Consider the following 27365-nt stretch of genomic DNA (forward strand, 5'->3'; position numbering starts at 1 on the left):
GCAGAGCCCTGTGGCAAAAAGAAAGCCCATGATTGGGGATCTCCTTGTAACAGTGAAATCACAATCCCCACTAGCTGCTCCTCATTTCCAGAAGAGTAAAGTCGAAGCTTAATGTATAATTTACAAGCTTCTTTAAACACAAAACATTTGTCTCTACCTCCTCAAAACCTGTCTGGGAGGGCAATTATGGGCTCAAGCTGGACCTGCCTACCCGCAGAGTCCCCAACATTAGGAGTCTGTGGCCGCTGCTGTTGCTGATGAACAGCTGATCGAAGGTCAGATACCTCCAGTGATAAACTCCGAAGCTGCTCCGCCAGCACTGAAATGGGATCCATAACAACACAAAAAACAACAAAAAAACCCCTGAAAGTCAGTTTTTTTTTCAACAGGCTGGTGATAATGTCACGTTAGGTATGGGGAGAACCCAGTGTATAATGACGGAAAGAGGGAAGGGTGCCCTACATCTAGGGAAAGGGAGAGTGGAGACCCCTAAACAGATCTAACGTCAAACCCTGACTCCCCTATGGACACTAAATAGGTTCTGCACCTGTCGCCAAGCAGGAAACCTGGCCCTAGCTGACAATGAGGCTAGCCCCTAGGTAGGGAGCGGGAGGGGTGAGCACTAAGAGAGCCCCACTACAAACTAATGTTACTAAAAAATTTTTGAAATGTGGAGACTCCAAGTTGGGCCTCCATCTGATGGGTTGCCTGTAGTGTAAGGGGTGTCAGAGCCCCATTATACTATTTCTACTATGGGGAAATTGATAATGTCTGTAAAGCGCTGTGGAATTCTTGGCACTATATAAGTGAGTAAAATAAATAAATAGAAATTGATGCCACTTTAGTGGTATCTGCCCATAATTATTGGAAATGTTTGGTCTCCAAGTTGGGTCTCCTTCATGTGTGTTGCCTGAATTTGGCAGAGCTCTTAAAGCACCAGGCCTACACCTGTCACTCATCCACCAGTTACTGATCAAAGTTTAAGCTAGAAATGCTGCTCCAAGCCCTGTCCAATGCTGAAATATGGCATGTTTTTAAGACCACGCTATTAGCACAACCAATTTATATTCTGAAATGTGGACTCCTGGCTGTAGCACAATGCTAGCACAAAATAATTAAAAGCTGAAATGTGGCCTAGCTTCTGTAGCATGGTAGTAACAGAAAAAAAATAGATTTTTTACTGTGGAGTCCTAGATACAGAAGAACCTCAGCGCAAAACAATTATAAGCTCCGAAGTGACCTAGTTTCTGTAGCACGGTAGTAACAGAACAAATTTAGATTTTATCATGCTAACCCTTGTATGAAGAAGAATATCAGCACTAAAGAATTAAAAGCTGAAATGTGCCATGGTTTCTTTAGCATGGTTGTAACTAGAGATGAGCGGTGTTCGACTCGAACTGTTCGCCAATCTCAAATTCTAGCTGTTTTGGGCGGTGTTCGAGCCGTTCGGCGAACATGAACGATTTGAAAAAAATTCGGCTGTTCGAGGTTATGTTCGATAACTGTTCGTGCACCAAAATCATAACTGGATTTTTTCTCAGTAATGCAGAAAATTAAATGTTAATTCTCAGTTTGAGTGTACAGCGGGGCAGGGGGAGGGGCAGGGGATGGATCTCTGCAGGAACAATGAAGATCTCCATTTTTTTTTCTCTTTCCCACATTTACAGTGGGGGAGGTGCAGTCTGTCAGCCTATCAGCAGCGCAAACACGGAGCGAACTGCTTTTATTCACACAAGCAAGGGCATGTGTCATTGGCAGTGTATGTCACATGTCCTTGCCCTATAAGACCCAGCCATTTTCCCCGTCGCCACCATTTTCTCACTGCTGCAGCTGCGTGTTTGACGGCACCGCTGTTGCTGTGTGTGCTATACTTTGTTCATTTCAAGCCAATTTTCGCACAAATCTACAGATAGCTTGGGAGTAGGGAAGAGTTGTGATTGCAGTCCTTTTAAGGACTAGGTTACAGCATTTCCTACGACTTTTATCAGGCAGGTCTGTGTTCTTAAATAGATAGGTTGGGAGTAAAGACTAATTGTAATTGCAGTCCTTTTCAGGGCTAGGTTACATCAGTTCCTATCACTTTTTGCCAGGCAGGTCTGTGCCAGTGCTGTGCAAGTTTTTTTCCCAGCATTTGGCTAAATCTAGCAAAGCAAATCCTTTTTGGCCTATTGCAGAGTGTGTTAGTCAGTGGAGTAGACTATCTGTGTTGCAAGCTACACCACCTGTGTATAGAATACAATTTTTTTACTGCACCTAGTGAAGTAAAACCTTTTGGGCATAGCATCATTCTATTAGTCCATCTATACTAACCTCCACCAGGTTGCAAATTCAATATAATATTTTTCTGCATCGAGCTCTGAAAAAATATTTAGGCTTCTAGCAGTGTGTGGGACTTTTTCTATTAGTCCATCTATACTGACCTCCATCAGGTTGCAAATTCAATATAATTTTTTTCTGCATCTAGCTCTGAAAAAATATTTCAGCTTCTAGCAGTGTGTGGGGCTTGTTCTATTAGTCCATCTATACTGACCTCCATCAGGTTGCAAATTCAATATAATTTTTTTCTGCATCTAGCTCTGAAAAAATATTTCAGCTTCTAGCAGTGTGTGGGACTTGTTCTATTAGTCCATCTATACTGACCTCCATCAGGTTGCAAATTCAATATAATTTTTTTCTGCATCTAGCTCTGAAAAAATATTTAGGCTTCTAGCAGTGTGTGGGACTTGTTCTATTAGTCCATCTATGCTGACCTCCATCAGGTTGCAAATTCAATATAATTTTTTTCTGCATCTAGCTCGGAAAAAATATTTCGGTTTCTAGCAGTGTGTGGGACTTGGTCTATTAGTCCATCTATACTAACCTCCACCAGGTTGCAAATTAAAAATAATTTTTATCTGCATCTAGCTCTGAAAAAATATTTGGGCTTGTAGCAGTGTGTGGTACTCATTGTATTAGGCCATCTATACCAAGCTCCACCAGCTTTGAAATTAATAATAATTTTTAGCTGCATCTAGCCCTGAAAATAATTTTTCTTCCCAATAGTGGTAGCAATAGAAATATGGGGCGCGCGCCTGGCTAACAAAAATATACTTTTCATAACAAAAAACACCAGCCTAGCGCATTGCATTAATAAGATGGCATCATCGTCTCTCCCAGTGCTAGGCCTACTACGCCGGCTAGCATTCCTGTGCCTAGAACACAATGTATGGGTCCGCGCTAGCCACTATGTTGAGGGGTCTGAAGCTGCTGCTAACGCTTTATAACAATTCAATTGGCAGATTTTCACAGAGCTCTTCCCCAACGCCCACCCATCGGGCAACAGTTGCCCACCCTCCCTATGGGATCTAGTGGCGAATAGTTGATGCCATTAATCAGAGCGTCAGTTGCCCCGTCGATGTGGCAAGCATATGGTTAGGCATGGGAAGAGTGGACACGACTAGTAGCAGGCAGACGGGTTGACCAATGTGAACAAGCCAGATCACAAGTCACCATAGAATTTCTCCACCAGCTAATGATGAGGGGCATATCAGGGGCATCAGCGCAGCGGTGTCTGACCGGAGTAGCATTTCACTTCCAACTACTGAATTGGGGAGATGTGACAAAGATTCATCATCAGACAATCCATAAAAGGATGGAAAAGGGGTCAGCCAAGTCTGGAGTGTAGACGTCCCGTCCCGTGTCACTAAAACTGATTTCTCACATCATGTCCCTAACACCATTAACATGACACTCACAATTTGAAGCAACACTACTGTCTACTGCATTTGTGATCGCCTTCTTCGGGGCGCTATGCATAAGCGAATTAGTCCCTCAATCCAAAATTACCACCAGTGGAGGCTTATTACACCAGGACGTAGTCATAGCCAATAATGCAATACGTCTACGCATACGCCAATCAAAAACGGTTCCAGCGGGCAGGGTCACTTGAGTACTTCTACAACCCACAAACGGTACACTGAGTCGGGTAACAATAGTAAAAACATATCTAACCATCAGATCACAAAGTAATTTCTTCCTATCACACATTGATGGAACGCCATTATCAAGATACCAGTTCCAAGCTATATTTAATAAATGCATAACATCGGCAGAGAACCACCCCAAAGATTACGGGACACACTCATTCCGCATAGGCGCGGCCACGGAAGCAGCAAGAGCAGGACTGTCAGAAACGGAAGTTCAGAGGATAGGGAGATGGCGATCCACGTGTTTGGCGATATAGATAAGACCGGACTTGTTATCCTAACGTGGTTTGTTTCTTTTACAGGTGACGCTAAGCCAACAGTGTGGGTGATAGGCCACTCGTATATATATTGGGCAGAAAAAAGGGCGAAAGTCCACCCAGGCGGGAGGAAATTAGAGTTTCATAACACATATTTCAACTGGAGAGGTATTAGAGGCCTGCTATGGCCACAGGTACTAATGGAGGTAATCAAGGTAGGGAGAGAGGCAAGAGGTCTGGTCATCTTAGTTATACAGGCCGGGGGAAACAACCTAGATCATCACAAGAGCGCATAACTAATGGCAATAATGAAACTAGACACTGAGCGCTTCAGAGAATTTTTCACAAAACTAGCTATAGTATGGTCAGAGATTGTGCCGATAGCGGTATGGCAAGGTGCGCGAGACATCACGGCCATCGAACGGAGAAGGCGGGTAATAAATATTCGGATGGCAAAATTTAGAAGAGACAGAGGCGGTGTAGTGATACGACACCGACAACTGGAAGGAGATAAAGCAGGCTTCATACGGCCCGACGGTGTTCACTTAATGGATATTGGACTGGACATATTCCTGTCACGACTCCAGGACGGAGTGGAACAAGCGTTAAGAGTGATGGGTGGGGATCAGAGTCCTGCATACGAGTACGCAGGATCCTCCGTGGCCTGGAAATAGAAAGGACATGTTGGAGAGTTACACTTGTTGGCCAACTTGCCAGAGTGGAGACCCAGGGCATGCTGCAACAAGCTGAATTATTTTAGAAAAAAAATGCCTTTCTAATGGAATGAGTATAAAGAGTTAATAAAGCTGTGACCGATCCTCACCCATCCAGATGTAAGAGTTACATTATTGTATTGTCAAGGAAAGGGGGGCGGTAGGGAGGCTGAGCGTCTGGGTTTGGTCAGGGGTCCCCACAGTCTGCCTAGGCTAGATGCATTTAAAAATTCTTATTAGATACACAGGCGGTGCAGCTTGCTTCGCAGCTGGGCTACTATGCCCAAAGTATTGCCTAGGCTAGATGCAGTTAAAAATTCTACGCTGACTAGCAGACACTGAAGCTTTGGAACAGATCTCTGAGTAAACAGCTCTTCAGACTCAACCATCTGTGTTACCCCAAGCCATAGTGTATGTAGTTTCTTACAGTTGAAAAGAGGGGGGAGCGACCCAACCCACCTGGAATTGACGATGCCAACGTCACGTAAGACACAGCAAGGGGACTCCCAAAAGAGTCTCCATTTTTTCCCAAAATTGTGGCACAGACACCACTTAACCCTAGAACGCATACCTGGGGCCTCGCAGGCCCGCCCTGTTAATTGTTTTCTATTTTCTGTAAGATTACTTTAGTCAGAATTTTGAAACTCTAGGTATTCTTCATGTATATAGTTGTTTGTCATTTGAGTTTGAGTTATTCCATGTTATTTGCACACGGGCCTAAAAGGCCCCAGGTATGTGAAAGTGTAGATTTTTATGGTCATGCATTCTAGGGTTAAGTGGCATCAATTGCCCCACAGTTGCTTAAAACGGTTGGTGAGGTGATTTTACCAAATCCTCAAGCTTTTAGTCTCCCCAGGATGACACAGAGGTAGAAAAGTCCTTGCGAATCCATGATTTGTTCATCTTTATGAACGTGAGTCTGTCTACATTCTCAGTGGACAGCCGCGTGCGCTTATCTGTCAGCACACCACCAGCAGCGCTGAACACATGTTCAGAGAGAACTCTGGCTGCAGGGCATGACAAGATCTCCAAGGCGTGAGTGGCGAGCTCCGGCCATTTTTCCAGATTGGAATCCCAAAATGAGCAAGGGTCCAGTGACACAGTCATGGCTTCGATGTTCACTTGGAGATACTCCTGTACCATCCTCTCTAGGCGTTGACTATGTGTCAGACTTCTTGTCTCCTGTGGCCTTGCAAAGGATGGTCTAAAAAAGTGGTGAAACGATTCCACAAAATTGCTGTTACCAGCAGATACTGTGTTACTGTTACGGTTTGAGTGATGAAGACTCGACAGTCCCACGGTTGGCAAGTTAGAACTGTGAGATTCACTATGTGCACCACTGGTGTTTTGTGGAAAAGCACATGTAAAATTCTGCAACAGCGTCTGCAGATACTCCTGCATGCTTAAATCCCTTTTTATGGCAGGAATTATTTTGGCAAATTTACTTTTGTACCGGGGATCTAAGAGTGTGGCAACCCAGTAGTCGGGATTACTTCGAATTCTGACAATCCGAGGGTCATGTTGCAGGTAGTGCAGCAAGAAGGCACTCATGTGTCTTGCGCATCCAGGAGGACCAAGTCCTTGTTGTGTTGGTAGCGAGGTAAGAATCATGCTTCCTTCCTCTGCCCTCTCCCCCCAACCTCGCACAACAGAAATGTGATCAAGGTCTCCCTCATCTGATGAGTCTTCCATGCCCATCGCCAGTTCGTCCTCCACTTCTTCCTCGGCTCCTGCACCTTCCTCAACAGTTTGGCTGCTACCATGCGCCCTGGTTAATCCCTCTCCCCCACCCTCCCATGCCTGCCGCCTTGGTGCTGCCGACTGTCTGAACCTTGGAGATGTTATCCCTTCCGCATACGACTCCTCCTCTACTTCCTCCACCTCCTCTTGTCCCACCACCTGACTCTGAATTCTGTTTAATGTGTGCTCCAGCATGTAAATCACCGGAATAATCATGCTGATAATGGCATTGTCGTCAGCACTAAACATCTTCGTCGCCATTTCAAAACTGTGCAGAAGGGTGTGTGGCGCCCCTGAGGGTTCAGTCACCACAGAGTTACTGCATCTCACCCAGAGGTGTGGTATCTCACCTTCAGGTAAGGAAGGCGTATGGCTCGGGACCCTAACACCTGCATCCAACACATACCCGCAGTGGGGGTAGGGCGAGATTGCTCCTAAGGGAGAGCACAGTCCCAGGTCCCTAGCTGGCGGGAGGGTCCTATGCAGTGGGTGCTTAGGGGAGCAGCTTAGGGGAGCACATGACAGGGAGAGTATAAATAGGAAGCCATCTTAGAAAGAGCAAGCCAGTCAGAGGAGGAAAAGTGACAGGAGCAGAGGCTCTGCATGAGCTCTGCTCCGGAGGCGGGCCTAGCCTTGGAGGCCCAGGACTGAAGGAGAGAAGAGAGGAGTGGGAGCAGAGAGGCTCCAGGAACCGAAGGGACCCTAGGGGTACGGGCCGTGCAGAAGACCACCCGTACTCCCGCTGCTACCAGGAGGTATAGGGGTCAGGCCAGATAAGGGGAACCGGTCCCTCAACTAGCGGAGAAACAGCAAGGCTCAACTAGAAACCGGAGGCTGCAGCATTTCATGAACTGCAGGCCAAAGTCCACACCAGTCTCACTAAGAAGGTAGCCACATAGGACCCAGGGGACGGAACACACGTCGCCCGCCAAGGCCCGAGGATACCGGATAGAAGTGTCACTGGGTGTGAGGTGCAGGGAGAAGGCCAGAGAAAGGACACACAGAAGGGGGTCCTGCTAAGTACTCCGGAGCTATCTGGGGGTGGACTGAGCCCCTCATTGAGTACGCACAGCACGACGGGGGAGATTGCTCTGGTACCTGTAATCTGGACTGCAAGAACTGTGAGTAAAGATCTTGGGACTGCATCACATGGACTCTGTGTTCATTACTGACTCCCTGCACTACAACCACCATCATCCACCCACACTGCCCTGAAGCTACACTCTTCCTGTGGGGAGTAATAATACCATTGCTGCAAAACCACCAGCTTCAGAGGACTGTTCCGCAGCGGCGGCCCCTTTGGCCGCACTCCACAGGTGGCGTAGTCGGACATTATAAAACCCATATATACAAATTACCCTTGGATTGACCGCCCTGGGTCACGGACCGGGTCACCGCCACAGTGAATACAACCCCCAGAGTCTACCGGCCCGGCTCCGCGTACCCCACGGCCCACAGAGCGCGTCAACTTCATAGGTCCTTGATCTGAGACCACTCCTGCAGCGTGATTTGCCCCACCTCTGGATCTCGTTGGCTCAGGCTATACGTCAGAACGTATTGCACCAGGGCTTGTCGGTGCTGCCACAGTCGCTGCAACATGTGCAGAGTTGAATTCCACCGTGTCGGCACATCGCATTTCAGCCAGTGAACTGGCAGGCCCAACGACTTCTGTAGAGATGTAAGTCGTTGAGCTGCGGGATGCGAATGGCGGAAGTGAGCACACAGCGACCGTGCCCTCTGCAGAAGGCCATCTAGTCCGAGATAGTGGGCTAAAAATTGCTGGACAACCAGGTTCAACACGTGAGCCATACAAGGCACATGTGTGACATTGCCCCGGCGAATGGCCGCACCCAGGTTTGCAGCATTGTCGCACACGGCCTTCCCTGGTTGCAGGTCCAGTGGTGACAACCATTCATGAAACTGGGTCTTCAGAGCTGACCACAACTCCTCAGCTGTGTGACTCACATTTCCCAGACATTTCAAAGTAAACACTGTTGCCGTTGAGCCCTGCTGCCAGCATAGTAAGGAGGTGTGCAGGATTCCTTCTGCTCAGTTAGAAAGCAGGTGGCATTACCAGACAGGCTTTGGGTGCAGGTGGAGGACCGAGAGGAGGTTGAGGAGGCAGAAGCAGTGGAGGAACTTCGAGATAAAGAGGATTGACGCACAACTCGTGGGGACGGTAAGACTTGGACAGCAGCCCCTTGTCCTGCTGTCACCATAGCTACCCAGTGCCCAGTCAGCGACATGTAACGCCCCTGTCAATGCCTACTCGTCCAAGTGTCTGTGGTGAAATACACCCTGTCACACACAGAGTTTCTCAAAGAAGCGGTGATGTTGTGTGCGACATGCTGGTGGAGCGCAGGCACACCTTTCTTTGAGAAGTAGTGCCGACTGGGCATTTGGTACTGGGGCACTGCGACGGACATAAGGTCTCGAAAATCCTCTGTGTCCTCCAGGCGGAAAGGCAGCATTTCTGTAGCGAACAGCTTGCAGATGGTGAAATTCAACCTCTTAGCTTTGTCATGGCTAGGAGGAAATGGTCTTTTACTTTTCCACATCTGAGGGACCGAGGGCTGGCTGTTGTGCTTAGACGGGGTTGAGTAGGGTGTCCCCGGCAAACTGCCGGTCTGTGAGGAAGATGCAGGTGGACATGTTAGGTTGCCTTGATCCAAAGGTGGTGCTCTCGATGTCGGAGAGCGCTCAACACCAGCAGGTGATTCCACTTCCCAATGAACTGACGACCTGCCAATCACACTGGCTGTTGCGGGTAAAGAGGTGGCAGGTCTGCGTCCAAAAACATGTGTGACTGCTGTCCCCCCAGTCACAGAGGATGAAGAGGCTGCGGATGCACAAGATGGGGCAGACGGTGGTTGGCCCGGCCCGCTAGGCCGCATTGTAGCACAGTGAGCTTCTCACTGCAACTTATGCTTCATATCCATGTGACGGTACATGCATGAAGTACTCAAACTATGGATTTTTTGGCCTCTACTTAGCTTTTGGTGACAAATATTACAGATAACACGAGTTGGGTCATCCTTATCGATCTGAAAAAATGCCCAGGCTATGCAAGGCTTAGAGCCCATGCGACCTGAAGAGCCACTACGACTTGTGGTCAGAGGCAGAGTTGTGGTTGAGGATGCAGTTGTTGACGTGCTTCCAGTACTCCGTCTCTGTCCAGGAAGGCGCAACCTAACCTCATCGTCAATAGCATCTGTGACGCCCCGCTGCGCTTGATATCGCAGATCCTAGAAGAGTGCATTGATGGAATCCTCCACAAGAGCCCCCATAAACATTCACACATCTCCACCTTCCACCTCAGACCAGCAGAGGGAGCCCGTTAGGGATATAAATAGGGAAGGTGGAGGTAGGCAGTTCAGTTCCTCTGAAGAGTTCCTGCAGTAGAGAAGCCTAAGAGAGGTCAGTCTGCAGTGGAGCTCAGTCTAGTCTAGAGAACTCAGTTAATAGTTCAGCAGTGGAGCACGAGGCTCCTGCTAGCTAAATTCAGGGAGCCCAGATAGAGCTTAAGGTGTGCCGGCGCCATAAGATCGGTGAAGCGCGGCAAGCTGCCGTTAGTGTGTATAGCCTAGTGAGGGCCCGAGTAGGCCGAAGGCGAGTGGCGAGTTAGTACATAAGGGGCAGAGGAGCTTAACCAGCTCACCCCGAAGCATTTACCGGACACCGGATCTGAGCTTACCGGGATCTCTATGACCCAGTAAGGCATAACCGGAATCCCTGGAGAACTACAAGTCCGAGGATCGCTAAGGTGCTGATACGTAACAGAGCCAGGAGACGCTTAGGCCCCGCATACTGGGAGCGTGAAATCCAAGAGAAGGCCCTACCACAAGGTCAGCCAGCGCAGGACAGAGACAAAATTAGGCCTAGCTCCAGGCACGTCAGAAACTTACTACGCAGAGGCAAGAAACAGGAGGCCCTACACCCGCTCATTGGGTAGGATCCTGATATGCACCCTTCACCCTACAGTGCTCCGGGATGTGCCTGAATTTCCACCAGTAAAAGGTACTGAAGTGACTACCGTGTCCATTCCCGTTCTTGCTCTGCTCAGCTGGGTCTCGCCTGTCCTGCATTCCCCCTGAATACTCTGCCCTGAGACCTAGCTCCACCTGTGTGGAGCTAGACCATCGAGCTGCCTTATCACCGGCCTCAGTGGACTGCTGCAGCGCTGGTGCTTCTCACCAGATACCACAGGTGACGTTACGAACGCTTATAAAATTAACAATTATCCACCCTTTTAAAGAGTGACCCCAGGGTACAGGCCAGGGAGCCGACCACCGCGACATCCCCAAGGCCAGGCAAAGGCCCGGGTATCGAGACATCCCCATCCCCTGGGCTAGTCACATCCTCCTCCACCTCCTCTACTGACCTCATCGACTGGCTGACTGTGGGTTGACAGTAAGTGGGATCTCCAACCTCGTCATCATCACCCTGTGTGTTCTCACACCCGTCGTCCTCAGAGCCAACCTCTTCCTGCCCTGACCGAAAAGTCAAGTTGTCGCTCCAATCAGGTATTTGAGTCTCATCATCGTCTTCATCATTGTCTCCACCAACAGGAGTTACAGTTTGGGAACGAGGGTCTACATTATGCTCAGAACCTTCTTCATCTGGTCCTGGATCCGACTTATAAAGATTCTGGGCATCAGTGCAGATCATTTCCTCGTCTGGATTAACAGAAGCTCTGGAGCAGACCTCCGTTTCCAGGCTATAGTATGAGTAAACAGCTGTGCAGACTCAACCATCTGTGTTACCCCATACTCAGACGGGCAGCTGGAGACTTGGGAGCTGTGAGGAAGCAAGTGCGATTGGGGTGACACCTCTGAGGACTGGAGTATTTGTGATGTTGAAGTTGAGGTGGAGGAGAGCCCACTTGAAGGAGCACTTGATATCCGTTGAAGCACCTGCTGTTTTTGTGCCTCATCTGGAATTTGTAGCGATGAGCGTGTCCGTAAGAAAAGGATCGTATCACATTGTCCACGAAAAGAAGTAGACATCTTAGTTTGGCTGGAAGATGGTCTTTCTTCTGCAGATGTTACCCCCCGCCTAGTAGCAGTGTCTGCTAGTCAGCGGATTATCCCAGCTGTTAAGCAAGCTACACCACCTCTAGTTTGGACACTTAATTTTTTCAAAGGAAATGCTTCGGGACCACGGGATACTCCGTGAAGAGCATCAGGAGGCACCCCAAGGCATAGGGGCTGGGACTGGCGGTAGGACGCCTTGCGGTGGACCGCCGAGCTCGATCTTTATAAAAGCTTTTTAACTGCAGCAGCTTTAGTGGACGCTACTGGAGCTGGAATTACGCGGCTGCTGGCATGAGACTTGCCCTCCAATAGATCCTTGTAAAAGGATTTAAAGTGTATTCATTCAAATTAGAAAGACAATTTAAATTAAAAAGCTTAGACCTGCCTCCACCACAGGGGGCTCGCTCGACCCACCAGCGGACAGGCACCAGTATTGGGAGAGGGGGGCTAGCCATCAGGGTCCACCGCCGCTCTGGCACAAACCCAGTGACACGGAGGTCGCACGGGCAGGAACGGACTGGCCGTGTAGGCTTCGCACTTTTTTGGTTTTAGAAGGGCATGACATGCCTATATCTGTGTCTCCCCCTTCTTTTACTCCTCCACCTCTTTTCTTTTTGCATGACTATATGTACTTGTCACTTTTCCATGTGTTAGTTGTGTCTTCTGAGCAGTTTGTCAGGTTTTGGACACCTTTGAAGGTGTTTTCTATGTGTTTTTGTTTGCCTGCCATTGGTTTTAACGGTGTTCGAATGTGTTCGACGAACAGTTCGACGAATAGCTCGGCGAACATACGGGTGTTCGACGAACCGAACCGAACTCGAACACTACGGGGGTGGCTCAACACTAGTTGTAACAGCAAATATTGATATTTAGTAATGTAAACTCCTGGATGAAGCAGAATATCACCACCAAAGAATTAAAAGCTGAATTGTGACCTCGTTTATGCAGCACGCTAGTTACAGAAAAAATTTGATTTTTTTACTGTGGAAGAACCCTGGATACAGCAGAATCTCAGCGCAAAAGAATTAGAATCTGAGATATGGCCTGCTTTATGTATCACGGTAGTAAGACAACAAATTTAGATTTTATCATGTGAACCCCTGTATGGAGAAGAATATCAGCACCAAATAATTAAAAGCTCAAATGTGGCCTAGTTTGTCTAGTACTGTAGTAGCAGCAAATATTGAAATTTAGTAATGTGAACCCCTAGATGAAGCAGAATATCAGCATCAAAGATTTGAAAGCTCAAATATGGCATGGTTTCTGTAGCACAGTAGTAAGACAAATGTATATTTTATCATGTGAACCCCTGTATGGAAAACACTATCAGCCTCAAAGAATTAAAAGCTTGAATATGGTATGGTTTTTGTAGCATGGTAGTAAGACAACAAAGTTAGATTTTATCATGTAAACCCCTGGATGGAGAACAATATCAGCACCAGAAAAATACAAGCGGAGATGTGGCCTGCTCTATGTATCATGCTAGTAACAGAAGAAATTAGATTTTTTTTTTACTGTGGACGAGTAATGGATACAGCTTAATTTCACCACAAAAAAATACAAACTGAGATGTGGCCTGCTGTGTCACGTTAGTAACAGAAGAAATCACATTTTTTACTGTGGATGAGACTTGGATACAGTAGAATATATGCGCCAAAAAATTACAAGCTCAGATGTGGTTTACCACGTTAGTAACAGAAGAAATTTGATTTTTTATTGTGGATGAGACTTGGATACAGTAGAATATATGCACCAAAAATTACAACCTCAGATATGGCATGCTGTATGTATCACATTAGTAATGGAAGACATTCAATTTTTTTTACTGTAAACGAGGCCTGAATCTTAGGGCAAAAGAATTACATGTCAGATGTGGCTTGCTTAATGTAGCACGGTAGGAACAGAAAAAAAATAAGAATTTCAAAAGAGTACTTGTGCATGGAGCACAATATAAGCAGTGCACAACAGAGTTCTATGCTGAAATGTGCCCTGGTGTCTCTGTCTGGACCTTACTAATAACAAAAAAACGATTGATCTGCTGTAAGGTTAATTTCCCAGCCACACAGGACCCTATCTATCTAAACTATCTGACTTCGAAGCAGCCGCCTAGCTAACTGTCAAATCTCTCAGTATCCAGGAGCAGCATCAGGAGCAGCCTCTCTGCGCTGTTATACTAACAAAATGGCACTAAAACAACATGTCCGCTCTTTATATGGAAAGGGACATGTGACTTCAGCAGCCAATGGCACAAGCCCTTGTGTCAAGACATGGTGGATGGTTCCTGTGCCCTGATTGGCTTGCCAGAATATGCACACATTAAGTTAAGAAGAAAAAAAATGTATATTAACAGCACGCCGCTACTCTGATCTTTCCTCACCCCCTCCTCTCATCAAAAATGTCCCCCCCCGCTCATCATACAGCACCACTACACTAGCCAAAGTCATAAAAATACTGTAGTAGACACGCGATAATTTCCTGCACTTTTACTAAATTGGGCCGATTTTCAGTAAAAACACTCGGGTGTCCGATCACAAATTTGAAATTGGCAAACGTTTTTTCGAACATGTTCGCTCATCTCTACTCAGCACAAATCCCCCCTCTATTCTATCTCTAATTTAGCAATGTATGCATATCTTGTGTATATTACTATTATTATGTGCTTTTATACATACCTTATGTACTGTAAACTCTGCATCCTTTTCACATGTGCTGCACTCGGGTATTAATGGGTTGTTCTCATCTTTTTGAAGCCTCTCAGCTTCCTGCCAAGATTTCAAATCATCCAGAAGTTTCTGGAAAGAAAGCCATAATTAAGCACTTTTTTCACTGTCTTTAAATAAAATTTTATATGTCTGTTATTTTTTGGAAGCTGGAGACATTTGTATAGATTATTATAACTGTAATTAACATCATTTAACCCCTTCCTGATGAAGCTTGTTTTCACCTTGTTGATCGGACTAAATTTTTCAATTCTGTCCATTTACTTTATATGGTAGTAGCTCTGGAATGCTTCAACATATGCCAGTGATTCTGAGATTGTTTTTTTGTGACACATTGTACTGCATATTAGTGGTACATTTAGGTTGATATGATTTGTGTTTATCTATGAAAAATTTGGAAATTTCATGAAAATCTTTGAAAAATTCGCAATTTTTTGAACTTAGAAAATTTTAGGCCTTTATAACAGATAGTCATACCAATAAAATAATAAATACAGTTAGGTCCATATATATTTGGACAGAGACAACATTTTTCTAATTTTAGTTCTAGACATTACCACAATGAATTTTAAACAAAACAATTCAGATGCAGTTGAAGTTCAGACTTTCAGCTTTCATTTGAGGGTATCCGCATTAAAATTGTATGAAGGGTTTAGGAGTTTCAGCTCCTTAACATGTGCCATTGTGGTAATGTCTAGAACCAAAATTAGAAAAATGTTGTCTCTGTCCAAATATATATGGACCTAACTGTAATTAACCCTTTCCACATGTCTACTTTACATCAGCATAAGTTTTAAAACATTTTTTGTTAGAAATGTAGAAGGGTTAAATGTTTAGGAGCCATTCTTCATTTTTCCAACAAAATTTACAAAACCTATTTTATTAAGGACAACTTTACATTTGAAGTGACTTTTGATGGCCTATAAGTAAAAAAAATGCCCAAAAGTGACATTTAGAATGTTTGTTAAAGAAGTTGTCCACTACTTTTTCATTGATGCCCTATCATACATCCACCTCCCCCGATAAGCTGTTATTGGTGCCGGAGGCGGTACCTGTCTGGAAGTACTTACATGCAGCACTTGGTCGTTTAGCTGTAGTGGCTGCTGCGGGGTACAGCACATCCGCCTCCTATTCAATTCGATCAAACATTGATGCCCTATCCTATGGATAGGGCATCAATGAAAAAGTAGTGGATAACTTATTTAACCCCTTAGGTGCTTCACAGGAATTAAAATAAAGTTGAAGCAAAAAAATTGAAAAATTAGTTATTTTCCATTAAAATGTTGTTTTAGCCCCCAAATTTTTATTTTCACAAGGATAACAAGAGAAAATGGAACATACAATTTTTTATACAATTTCTCTTCATCACAATGATACCCCATATGTGGTCAAAAGCTAATGTTTTGGTACACGGCCGGGCTCAGAAAGGAATGAGTGCTATTTAAATTTTGTAGCTCAATTTTAGTTGGAATAGACTGTGAATGCCAGGTCACGTTTGAGGAGCCCGTCCAGATGCCAAAACAGTTGAAACTCCCCACAACTAAACCCATTTTGGAAATTGCACCCCTCAAGTAATTCAAGAAGCTGTGGGGTGACCATCTTGAACCCACAGTTAGTTCACAGAATTTTATAACATGGGAAAGTGTAAATGAAAAATTAAATTTTTTCCACAAAAATGTTGCTTTAGCATTTTTACAGTCGTAACAGGAGAAAATGGACCGTACAATTTGTTGTGCAATTTCTCCTGACTACAGCAATACTCAAATGTGGTCAGGAGCAGTGCACATACAATTGTCGAGGGGAGCTTTGCTCAAGTGAAAGCTGAGCCTCGACTGTCATAGCTAGGAGTGGTGCCCGCACTGCCCTGGGCCATTTAACCCCCTAAATGCTGCAATCAATAGCTATCGCAGCCTTAAGAAGGTTCGGAGAGGGAGGGGGCTCACTCTTCCTTCAGATTGGCAACCCACCGACATCATCGGCAGGGCTCAATCGTTGCTATGGCAACTATGGTGGCCTCTTCAGGCCATGCTAGCAGCATGGTCTAAAAGGCTTCTGTCCGTATAGCATTGACAGCTATAATGCACTGCAGTGCTGGTGCATTGCAATGCATAGTACCAGCAATCAAAGTAATAAAAGTTAAAGTACTGTAGAGAGACTAAGTAAAAAAGTAAAAAAAATGTAAAAAATATTTATAAAAAATATTACAAAATAAATAAAAAAAATTTTAAAAAATATTATGCCAATAAATACATATATTTATGTAAAAAAAGTACACATTTGGTATCGCCGCCTCTAGAACAACCAGATCTATCAGACTGTCACACTATTTAACCTTTTCAATGAACACTGTATTAAAAAAAAGGCAAAAAGACTGCTTTTTCATCATACTGCAAAAAAAAATGTGGAATAAAATGTGGCATCTGGAGGTTTAGTCAGCCATGGGTGGTGCAGGCACCAGCACAAGCAGTTATTGTGGGAGCTCCGCTGCGCTGACCTCCCGGCGGTGATCGTGCAGGGAAGTGCTGATATTTCAGCCTTTCTCTGCGATCACATGTTGTGATTGATCAGTCAGGTTGACTGACCGATCGCAGCAATCAGAGAGCAGCCACTTCTGAAATGAGCCCCTGCATCTCTAGCCGTATCTGTCAGCTGTCAGTGATCGCTGTTGTCACGTAACGGTCATTGTGTCTTTTCACACAATGACAACTTAAAGACATGATGGGTATAGCATGTCATAATGGGGGAACTGACACCTGCTCATGACGTACTATATCGGTCATGCGGTGTTAAGGGGTTAACACTATTTTAACCAAAAAAAGCCAAAAAGCCATCCCACCACAACAAGGTGCACCAAAAACTAGAAGATAGAACCATCCCGATTGGGTATACCTTGTCACAATGGGATGGCTTTTACGCTTTTTTGATCAAAATAGTGTTAAGTAAGTACAATATGTTATTGACACATACTATTACTATTTACATATTTACTTACTACAGAGTATATGCTCATTTTGTTTTTTTCGTGGGTTTTGATCTGTGAAATGGCCACAGTGTGAACATGCTCTTATACATCGCAGGTATACCAACTTATGCTCTGGCTAATTTCTTTGGTTTTGCTCCTCTGAGAGCAGCATAATGTAGAAAAAGAGACCCTGATTGCAACAATGTACTGGGTGCGACAGTGGTGACACAATCACAATTCTTAGAGGTAGCATGGAGCAGAGCTTAGAAAGCAAACCCCGCCCGCTCTATTTCCATTGAGCTGCTTATCACAGTATTGGGCGTGGTCGGTCCAGAGCTCACTTGCACTGACGTGAGATCTGACAGCTTGTGTCTTTTTAGCTGAGAACTTCTTAGCAGTCAGTGATCGTTCGGGGTTTCAAGACTCGGAGTTCTACAAATCTGCAAGGAATTAAAGGGCCTACAGAATATTAAAAATGCTCCAAACTTGACAGTTGAATTCCAATGCTGCAGAAATTTCTGCAATTGAGAAAGTTTCAATTCATGTTAAGGTTGAATTCACAGGTTGTGGATTTTTAATCTCATTAATGCAAAACATAGACTATTCAGATGCCTGGAATTGATTTTTAGTTGCAGAAATTTCTAAAACAAAATCAGCAGTGTGGTAATTCTCCTGAATGGGGTTGTCTCAGGTAAATGGGATATTTGAATTACTTTCCTAAACAAAAATCATAGGGTATGAATTACCCCAAGTTGTGAATTTTCACTCTTAGCAGTGCATAGTATGAAATCTAAAACAGAATATGTGGCAAAATATGTTAAGTGTACATTTACCTAGAATCTTTACCTGACTCCGGGCAAATACTGCACTCTTTGATTTCACATAAAATGTTCTCCTGTAGAAACTGTAGGTTTTTTTGCTGTCTGGTAAATTGTATAGTGTTTTTTGATATTTTTTTTTGTGCATATAGGTAATCAAATATTATCATTATGGTCTGTAGAACACCTTTTGTCTGCTAGTTTGATGTCATTGATGTCATGTCATTGTTTTTGCATCTTGATTAGGGATGAGCGGACCTGTGGAAGTTAAGGTTAGTTGGGTTCGGCCGAACTTTAGTCTAAAGTTCAGTTTGGGTACCAGAACTTGACCCCCTGACCTGAACCCCATATAAGTCATTGTGGACCTGAATTTTGGTGCTGTAAAATGGTCATAGTAAGGGTGAGGGGGCTGAAAAAAGAAGAAATATGGGGGTAAGAGCAGGACAATTGCCCTTCAAACAAATGTGGATAGTGAAATTACTTAAAATAACATATAATAAAAAAAATAACCCCAAAAAATAACCAATAATAATCTGAAACCAGGAGGCAGAGGTCCAAATGGAGGAGTTGAGCAGTGCCCTGCATCTGTTGTTTACTGTATTCATTAATAAATAAAAAAATAAAAGAAAAAAACGACGTGGGGGTCTCCCTATTTTTAAAAAACAGCCAAAGAAAAGCAGACAGCTGTGAGCTGGTCTTATTATGATGGGAAGGAACCAATATCCATGGACCTTCTTAGCCTATTAATATCAGCCCCAAGCTGTCTGATTTGCCTTATCTGGTTATTAAAAATGGGGGGACCATAAAAAAATGATGTGGGGTCGACTCTATTTTTAATAATCAGCAAAGGCAAAGCAGACAGCTGGGGGCTGATATTAATAGGCTGGGAAGGTCTATGGTTATTGGCCCCTTCCCAACATAATAAAACCAGCTCACAGCTGTCTGCTTTCCCTTGGGAGGTTATTAAAAGTAGGGGGGGGCTCCACATTATTATTTTCATTTATTTATTTTATACTTTCCGTCACTCGAGCAGTGTGGCCCTCATGACCTATTGGGTATACAGGCCAGGTCACAGGCGGCACCGGCCAATCACATCCATGTCAATACTTGGCATGGTTATGATGGCTCCGGAAGTGCCCACAGCATAAAAGCTTGTTAATTGGCTGCGCTGCAGCCTTTCAATAAGGTTTATTAAACATCTGAACTCCAAACAGTAACATGGACTTCCGGGAGAAGTCTCGGTTTGGAGTTCAGCACTGGACACTATGTGTCCGGTACAAACCCTGAACTTCACAGTCCAGGTTTGTTCATCCTTAATCTTGATGACTGTCTTGTGCAGTTATGTACCATTCTGTTGCTCAAGATCATGGATGAGATTGTGTTGTTGATATATTCAAGTGTCCTGCGTTCTGTCTTAATACATTATGATCTCTGATGAACATAGTAACTACAGGCAATGGTCATAATAAGCATTCTTTCTCAATGGGATAAATACATAAGCTGTGTTTTCATTCTACATATACAGGCTTGCAAATAATGTCCAGAATACTTTAAGTTTTTTGAAACAGTGAGGGAAAATTGCTAAGATAAATGCACCAGAAATGTCTTACTTTGCACCAAAAAAACTGGCATCTACATGTAGCACCCTGAGGATTCGGCTGCTACAGGGGTATTGCACCTCAAGCCAGAGGTGTGATATTCCACTCCCGGGTAAGGATGGAGTGTGGAACTGAGCTCAGTAGGCTGCATGCACTACACACATCCCATTTCCGAGGAGCAGACCAACGGTACTCCCACTTAGAAATGTGCAGGTACGACCGAGTCTGTTCCTGGCTGGAGTGGGAGGGGGGTGGTACATCCCAGTAGTGTAGGGGCAGATAGGGGGAGCAGCCTGGGTAAAGTTAGGAGCTCATTGGGTGCTGGTCACCTGAGCTCACACATAGAGGGAGTATTTAAGGTGGGCACCATCTAAGATCAGGGTCAGTCAGTCAGCCACAGTCAGTCAGCCACAGTCAGTCTGTGAGAAGTCAGAGAGACATCAGACTTTGCAGAGCAGAGGAAGAGAGCAGAGGAGAAGAGCAGCTCCAAGGCCCAGAGAGAGAGAGGAGTTTGAAAGACCCAGAGGGGGAGAAAGAAGGAACTCTGAGAACCCAAATACAAACACAGGGTGAAGAGTTGGCAACAGGGTACCGGATCCCAAACTGGTGGGGGCTACAGCATACCTCAGCCAGAGACCGGAGGCCGTGGGCAGCATCTGCCACGGCCACCCACCATATCCACCCGGAAGGCAGACCACGCGTAGGGTCAGGGAACCCAGAGTCAAGGGTTACCAACAGAAGGCCCGAGGGAGCCGGACATAGGTGGATCCCTGGTGGGGAAGGCCAGAGACGAGGACAGGACAGAAAGGGAGCTCAGAACCACGCTCCAGAACTACTTGGGGGTTGGCCGAGTCCAGGACCTGGTGGACGCAGCACGGCTCGGGTGGTCACTCAAGGCCGGAGTGACCGGAACATCTGCAGTAAGTAAAGAACCCTGAACTGCACAACCTGACTCTGACTCTCATTACCATCATCCCTGCACTTCCACAACCACCATCCTCTGCACCTGACCCCCTGAGGCTATACCCCTCCCGTTGGGGGTTATACTACCTAGCTGCACAAACACCATCAGCCTCAGCGGACCCTGCTGCAGCGGCGGCCGTGTGACCGCAATTCAACGGGTGGCGTAGTCGACACAAAAGAACATCTAGAAACATCATAAGGACTGCCACACACTGAGCTTGACACCCTGGGCACGGACCGGATCACAGCCACTCGTAGACTACAACCCCCATCTGATCCGGCTCCGGGTATCCCCAACAACACTGGCCCAGGGGGCGCGTCAACTTTGGCGTAGTCGGCAGGATTACGTGCCCGCAACAACCGGGTACTGCGTGCCTGAAGAAAAGTACACCGTTACCTCAAAAAGAAGTCTCCTGCCGGTTCCGGAGGGTCCCCGCCATCGGGCCCCATCACAGGTCGTTTCCCGCCGGTTGTCCGCCATTTGCAGCTTTTTCCCGCCATCCATGGAGTTTCCCGCCACTGGGAGACGATTCCCGCCATTTCCAAAGATTTCCCGCCTTGGGGGAGCGGACGCCATTATGGGCGTGCCAGAGGGTGGCAAGAGGCCACCTCCCATCGTGGGCCAGGTCGAAGAATGGCGCCAAAAGCGGAAACCGCGCCCACTAACAGAGACTGTGATGCTGGAAGTGTCCATCAGCGTAAGAGAACTGCCCCTGGAACTGAAGTTGCCCCGGGACCACCCTCGATGTGGGCGGAGACAGAAGAAGAGAACAAAGATGGGTGTCGCCTGGAGCAGTCTGGAGAGAGCGCACCCGGAGACAAGACGTCTGGAAGAGAGTCCAGAGAAAGCACACCCGGAGATGGAGGGAGAGCCAGGCAGCACCGACCCAGTGGTCAGGAGCCTGATGCAGGCCGCCACTCCAGGCAGCACCGACCCAGTGGTCAGGAGCCTGTTGCCGGTCGCCATTCCAGAAGGCCGGCTGGAGACAGCGGGAGGAGAGCAGAGCAGCACCGACCCGTTGGTCAGGAGCCTGCTAGAAGCAACGACCCCACTGGGCTTAGTGGAGGTCTTGGCACAGCTCCCCCGAGATCGGGAGTGTGCACAGACTGCGCTGGAGGGCCTCGCACGGAGGATGGCCCGGGTGCAGCGAGAGACGTTAGCGGAATGGAGCCGTGAGATGGCCCAGCAGACAAGAACCCGTCAGCGGAGCATGCCACCCGAGACGAGGAGACAGACCGCCTCTGAGGATGGCGCAGGAGGACTGAAGGCCGGAGACGGCGCCGAGAAGGGAGCCGAACGAAAGGAGGCAGGTAAAGGGGACGTCTCTACCCCAAACCGGGAAACCGCGCACCTGCCCCAGCTCCCCGTCGCAGAGCCCGAAGTACCCCCTGCCGTGCCCGTAACCGCAATGTCACCGCCACAGACTAGGCCTCAACCGGAAGCCGCAGCCGCGACCCCTGTGACGTCACACGCCTCGACCCCGAGCGTGACCAAGCAGGAAGTACTACCAGCCTGGTCGCAGGGCCTAGTACCCCCGGGCGCCGCAATACCAACAGCGCCCCCTACCTCCGCGGAGCCACCGGCCTGGTCGCAGGGCCAAGTAGCCCAGGGCGCCGCCGTCCTTACGGTGCCCTTCACTTTCCAGGTGCCCCAGACCTGGCCGCAAGGCCTGGGCAACCCGGGCGCCACCACCACCGCGCCCATAAAACCAAGAGTGCCGCATCTGGGAGAAGATCTGTTCGCCCAACATACGTGCCCGGATGGGCAGCCCTTCATATGGCCACCGGAGTTTCACCATCCTCGACTCCGGAAAGAGAGACCCCTAGACGAACCCCTGATCCCGTCTCCAAAGCCCATAAAGAGGATCTCGCCCCCGCTAGAGGAGGCACAGTTTGAGTGGGACCCCACCGGAGAAGATCTCATGGGGTTCACTCAGGAGACCCGGGCAGCTGCAGCGGAGCGTGCAGAGTGCTGCCGGCAGCAGCTCGAGGTCTTTGAGAGGGAGCGGAGAGAGAGGCGGGTCCGGGAACAACAAGCCCAAATAAAGAGCGCGGAGCAGAAGAGCCGGGCCAGGAGGAGTCCCCGTGCAGCTCATGGTCCCCCTTCCACCGGGACTGTGATCAAGTTTAATATGCAGCACGGGTGGGGCTTCATCCGAGATCACCGCACCCCAGGCGACGTCTTCGTGACAAGAAGAGACGTTGAGTCCCACCTACCGGAGGGACACAGAGGTCGTGACCTTTATATAGGGGACGAGGTCACCTTCACCCGGCACAAGTGTGCCAAAGGACCCTACGCCCTCCATGTGCATCGCCTGACGGAGGAGGAGCTGCGGTGTGAAGAGGAGCAAGAGGACCCGGACGGGTCTGAAGCTAAAGTTAATCACAAAGAAAGAGCAGGAGGACGTCGTCGTTGAGTACAGCAGAGTAGAAGCTGTATATAGTTGCCCGTCGGGGCACAGTGAACCGTTGCTGTTAATATAGTCCCCGTTGGGACCAGAGAACTGAACTGTTAATCCCGTGTGTCCCTATTCCCACTGACCGAGGACTGAGAACGGTCATTCCTTTCCTAATACCTGGCCGAGGACTGAGAGCGGCCATATCCCCTTGTATATAGTTGCGCTTCCTAAAGCGCCCCCTACCGGTTTTATGGGAAACCGTGTTTCTTCAAGAGACAGTCGCACTTTACCCGGTCACAAGTTGCACCGTGACCGGAGGTACCAGAAGATAAGAAAGTTTATATGAAAAGTTTATGCTGATATATATGATGTTTTATTATGTTGTTTATGCAAAAATTGTATGTCTTGGTGTTGTTTTATATCTTACAGCCCGAGGACGTGCTGTGATTTACCAGGGGGGAATGTAGCACCCTGAGGATTCGGCTGCTACAGGGGTATTGCACCTCAAGCCAGAGGTGTGATATTCCACTCCCGGGTAAGGATGGAGTGTGGAACTGAGCTCAGTAGGCTGCATGCACTACACACATCCCATTTCCGAGGAGCAGACCAACGGTACTCCCACTTAGAAATGTGCAGGTACGACCGAGTCTGTTCCTGGCTGGAGTGGGAGGGGGGTGGTACATCCCAGTAGTGTAGGGGCAGATAGGGGGAGCAGCCTGGGTAAAGTTAGGAGCTCATTGGGTGCTGGTCACCTGAGCTCACACATAGAGGGAGTATTTAAGGTGGGCACCATCTAAGATCAGGGTCAGTCAGTCAGCCACAGTCAGTCAGCCACAGTCAGTCTGTGAGAAGTCAGAGAGACATCAGACTTTGCAGAGCAGAGGAAGAGAGCAGAGGAGAAGAGCAGCTCCAAGGCCCAGAGAGAGAGAGGAGTTTGAAAGACCCAGAGGGGGAGAAAGAAGGAACTCTGAGAACCCAAATACAAACACAGGGTGAAGAGTTGGCAACAGGGTACCGGATCCCAAACTGGTGGGGGCTACAGCATACCTCAGCCAGAGACCGGAGGCCATGGGCAGCATCTGCCACGGCCACCCACCATATCCACCCGGAAGGCAGACCACGCGTAGGGTCAGGGAACCCAGAGTCAAGGGTTACCAACAGAAGGCCCGAGGGAGCCGGACATAGGTGGATCCCTGGTGGGGAAGGCCAGAGACGAGGACAGGACAGAAAGGGAGCTCAGAACCACGCTCCAGAACTACTTGGGGGTTGGCCGAGTCCAGGACCTGGTGGACGCAGCACGGCTCGGGTGGTCACTCAAGGCCGGAGTGACCGGAACATCTGCAGTAAGTAAAGAACCCTGAACTGCACAACCCGACTCTGACTCTCATTACCATCATCCCTGCACTTCCACAACCACCATCCTCTGCACCTGACCCCCTGAGGCTATACCCCTCCCGTTGGGGGCTATACTACCTAGCTGCACAAACACCATCAGCCTCAGCGGACCCTGCTGCAGCGGCGGCCGTGTGACCGCAATTCAACGGGTGGCGTAGTCGACACAAAAGAACATCTAGAAACATCATAAGGACTGCCACACACTGAGCTTGACACCCTGGGCACGGACCGGATCACAGCCACTCGGAGACTACAACCCCCATCTGATCCGGCTCCGGGTATCCCCAACAACACTGGCCCAGGGGGCGCGTCATACACACCATGAGAGATATTTATTGTATTTTTGAGACTTTTTGCATCTCAAACATTTTGGCACAAAAGTGTCTGTCTACCGATGCTCCAAGTTTTTATCCAATGCGAGCGACAGTGATAAATTTAGTGCGTGTTCACACTGTCTTGTATAAGGTTATGCTCAGAGCCGGCTCCAGGTTTTTGTGGACCCCTGGAGAAAAAATCTCAGTGAGCCCCTTTAACACATGTCACGATTCATGATGCATAGATATGGCAGAGAAATATAGGTATAGTACAATGCCAAAGATTTCACTTACTTGTTCCAATACATGAGTGATATCTATTGTAAATTCTACAATAGCTCAGGAGTCGGCAAATCCTCGCAGCGCATGGATGCAAAAGTTTTCATTTTAGACCGGACAGTATAGTCCTCCATACAGTATAATGGGCCCCATATATTGCTACATACAGTATAATGGACCCCATATATTGCTTTATTCAGTATAATGGACCTCATATATTGCTCCATACAGTATAATGCCCTATATAATGCTCCATGCAGAATAATGAACCCCATATAATGCTCCATACAGAATAAGGGGGCCCCATTATTGCTCCATACAGAATAATGGGCCCCATGAAATGCTCCACACAGAATGGGCCCCATATAATGTTGCATACAGAATAATGGTCCCCAAATAATGCTCCATACAGAATAGGCCCCATATAATGCTCCATAGAGTATGGGCTCCATATAATGCTCCATAAAGAATGGGCCCCATATAATGCCCCATACATAAAAATACATAATCAAATACTCTCCTCTCCTTGTTCCCCGCTGGTCGCAGGTCCTGTCTCTTCAGCGTCTTCAGTCTCTTTTTTTTACTGCTCAGCAGAGGGCGCACTTTAGTGATGTCATCGTGCCCTCTGCCCTGAGACGTCATTGAGTCAGAAGATGTGGAAGAAACAGGACCTGCGGCCAGCAGGGAACAAGGAGAGGTGAGTATTTCAAACAGTTTAAAGCACAGAGGGAGTGGGGGGGCACCGGGCCCCCCGACTCACGGGCCCCATAGTGTGTTGGTGTCCCTGACGGCGAGTGGGCCCCCTTGCTTGATCAGGGACCCGGCACTTGCCTAGGAGCGCCGGGTGCTGACGCCGGTCCAGATTGCCCTGTCTAAAAAAACAAATAAAAGGAAATCTGCCCGAGTGTCCAGTAAGTCTACATTTTTAAGACTGGTAATATAGCAATCTGTTGTTATTAATTAAAGGGGTTGTACACTGCTATTTAAAATATGCCAAAGCGTTTTTATGATTAAAAGTAACTTCTTTATAATTACCTCCCTCTGCCTTTTCTGCCTGTGAGTGGCGCTATCACTGGTCACTCACAGGCAGACTGGACGTCAGTCGGGGGTCACGTGATGCCTGTGAGCAGCCAGTGATAGCGCCACTCACAGGCAGAAAAGGCAGAGGGAGGTAATTACTAAGAAGCTGCTTTTCATCATAAAAACACTTTGGCATATTTTAAATAGTAGTGGACAAGTCCTTTAATACTATTCTTATTTTTTCCACATTTGAAAACTTTCAATATTTTAAATTGCATTGTTTTGGATTGCTTTTGGCTTTCATTCACCCATGACCATTTTTGCAGGGACACTTGACTCAGCCCTTCAACCTTTCACTGCATCCATTTGCCATGCTCACCGCTCCTCAGGCAGCAAAACATGCTTTACAGCACTGTAAGTACATGAAAGTGTGTGACAAACGGTGTGTGCTACAGTATCTTGGATTAATATACAGTCATAAACACCTAAGCATTTATAAGGACACACATAAGGAAACGCACATGTATTTGTGTGCATACAAACAATATGCACACGGCTCAATTATATATCCAAGGTTTATCAGTTAGTATATAGCAAAGTAAATATCACAGTATGAATTAATCAATAAAGATCAAGCATTAGTGAGCACATATAGGGAAACTACCGTAATATATATTTATATGTATACGCAGAATATGCATGCGATTCAACTATATAGCCAAAAGGTAAGCAAATGAAGATCAAACAAAAACATAATGCTAACACCTGTCAGACACGGAGAATCAAATACGCATACACACATATATGATAGAGCAGTAAAAAGTGCTTAATTACTGTTGTACTTAAATATAGGTATCCAGGAGCCCATCAATTATGTACAACACTAATTAAGCACTATTTACTGCTCTATCATATACAGTGGGGAAAAAAAGTATTTAGTCAGCCACCAATTGTGCAAGTTCTCCCACTTAAAAAGATAAGAGAGGCCTGTAATTGACATCATAGGTAGACCTCAACTATGAGAGACAACATGAGAAAACAAATCCTGAAAATCACAATTTTTCAAATTTTGGTGGAAAATAAGTATTTGGTCAATTACAAAAGTTCATCTCAATACTTTGCTATATATCCTTTGTTGGCAATGACAGCGGTCAAACGTTTTCTGTAAGTCTTCACAAGGTTGGCACAC

The 27365-nt window shown here is 46.9% G+C and overlaps 1 protein-coding gene across 1 annotated transcript in view; it reads left to right on the top strand.

The window, feature by feature from the left end:
• The window catches only part of CUNH2orf80 (chromosome unknown C2orf80 homolog), a 394484-nt gene that overhangs the window by 253504 nt on the left and 113615 nt on the right, over window positions 1-27365 (top strand). The window contains exon 7 of the mRNA XM_073645572.1: window positions 26503-26590. Coding sequence (XP_073501673.1) covers window positions 26503-26590 — 88 coding nt within the window. The remainder of the gene's footprint in view (window positions 1-26502; window positions 26591-27365) is intronic.

This window comes from Phyllobates terribilis, unplaced genomic scaffold, assembly GCF_046119375.1.
Source record: "Phyllobates terribilis strain yellow unplaced genomic scaffold, ASM4611937v1 Scaffold_9__5_contigs__length_417890890, whole genome shotgun sequence".
NCBI lineage: Eukaryota > Metazoa > Chordata > Amphibia > Anura > Dendrobatidae > Phyllobates > Phyllobates terribilis.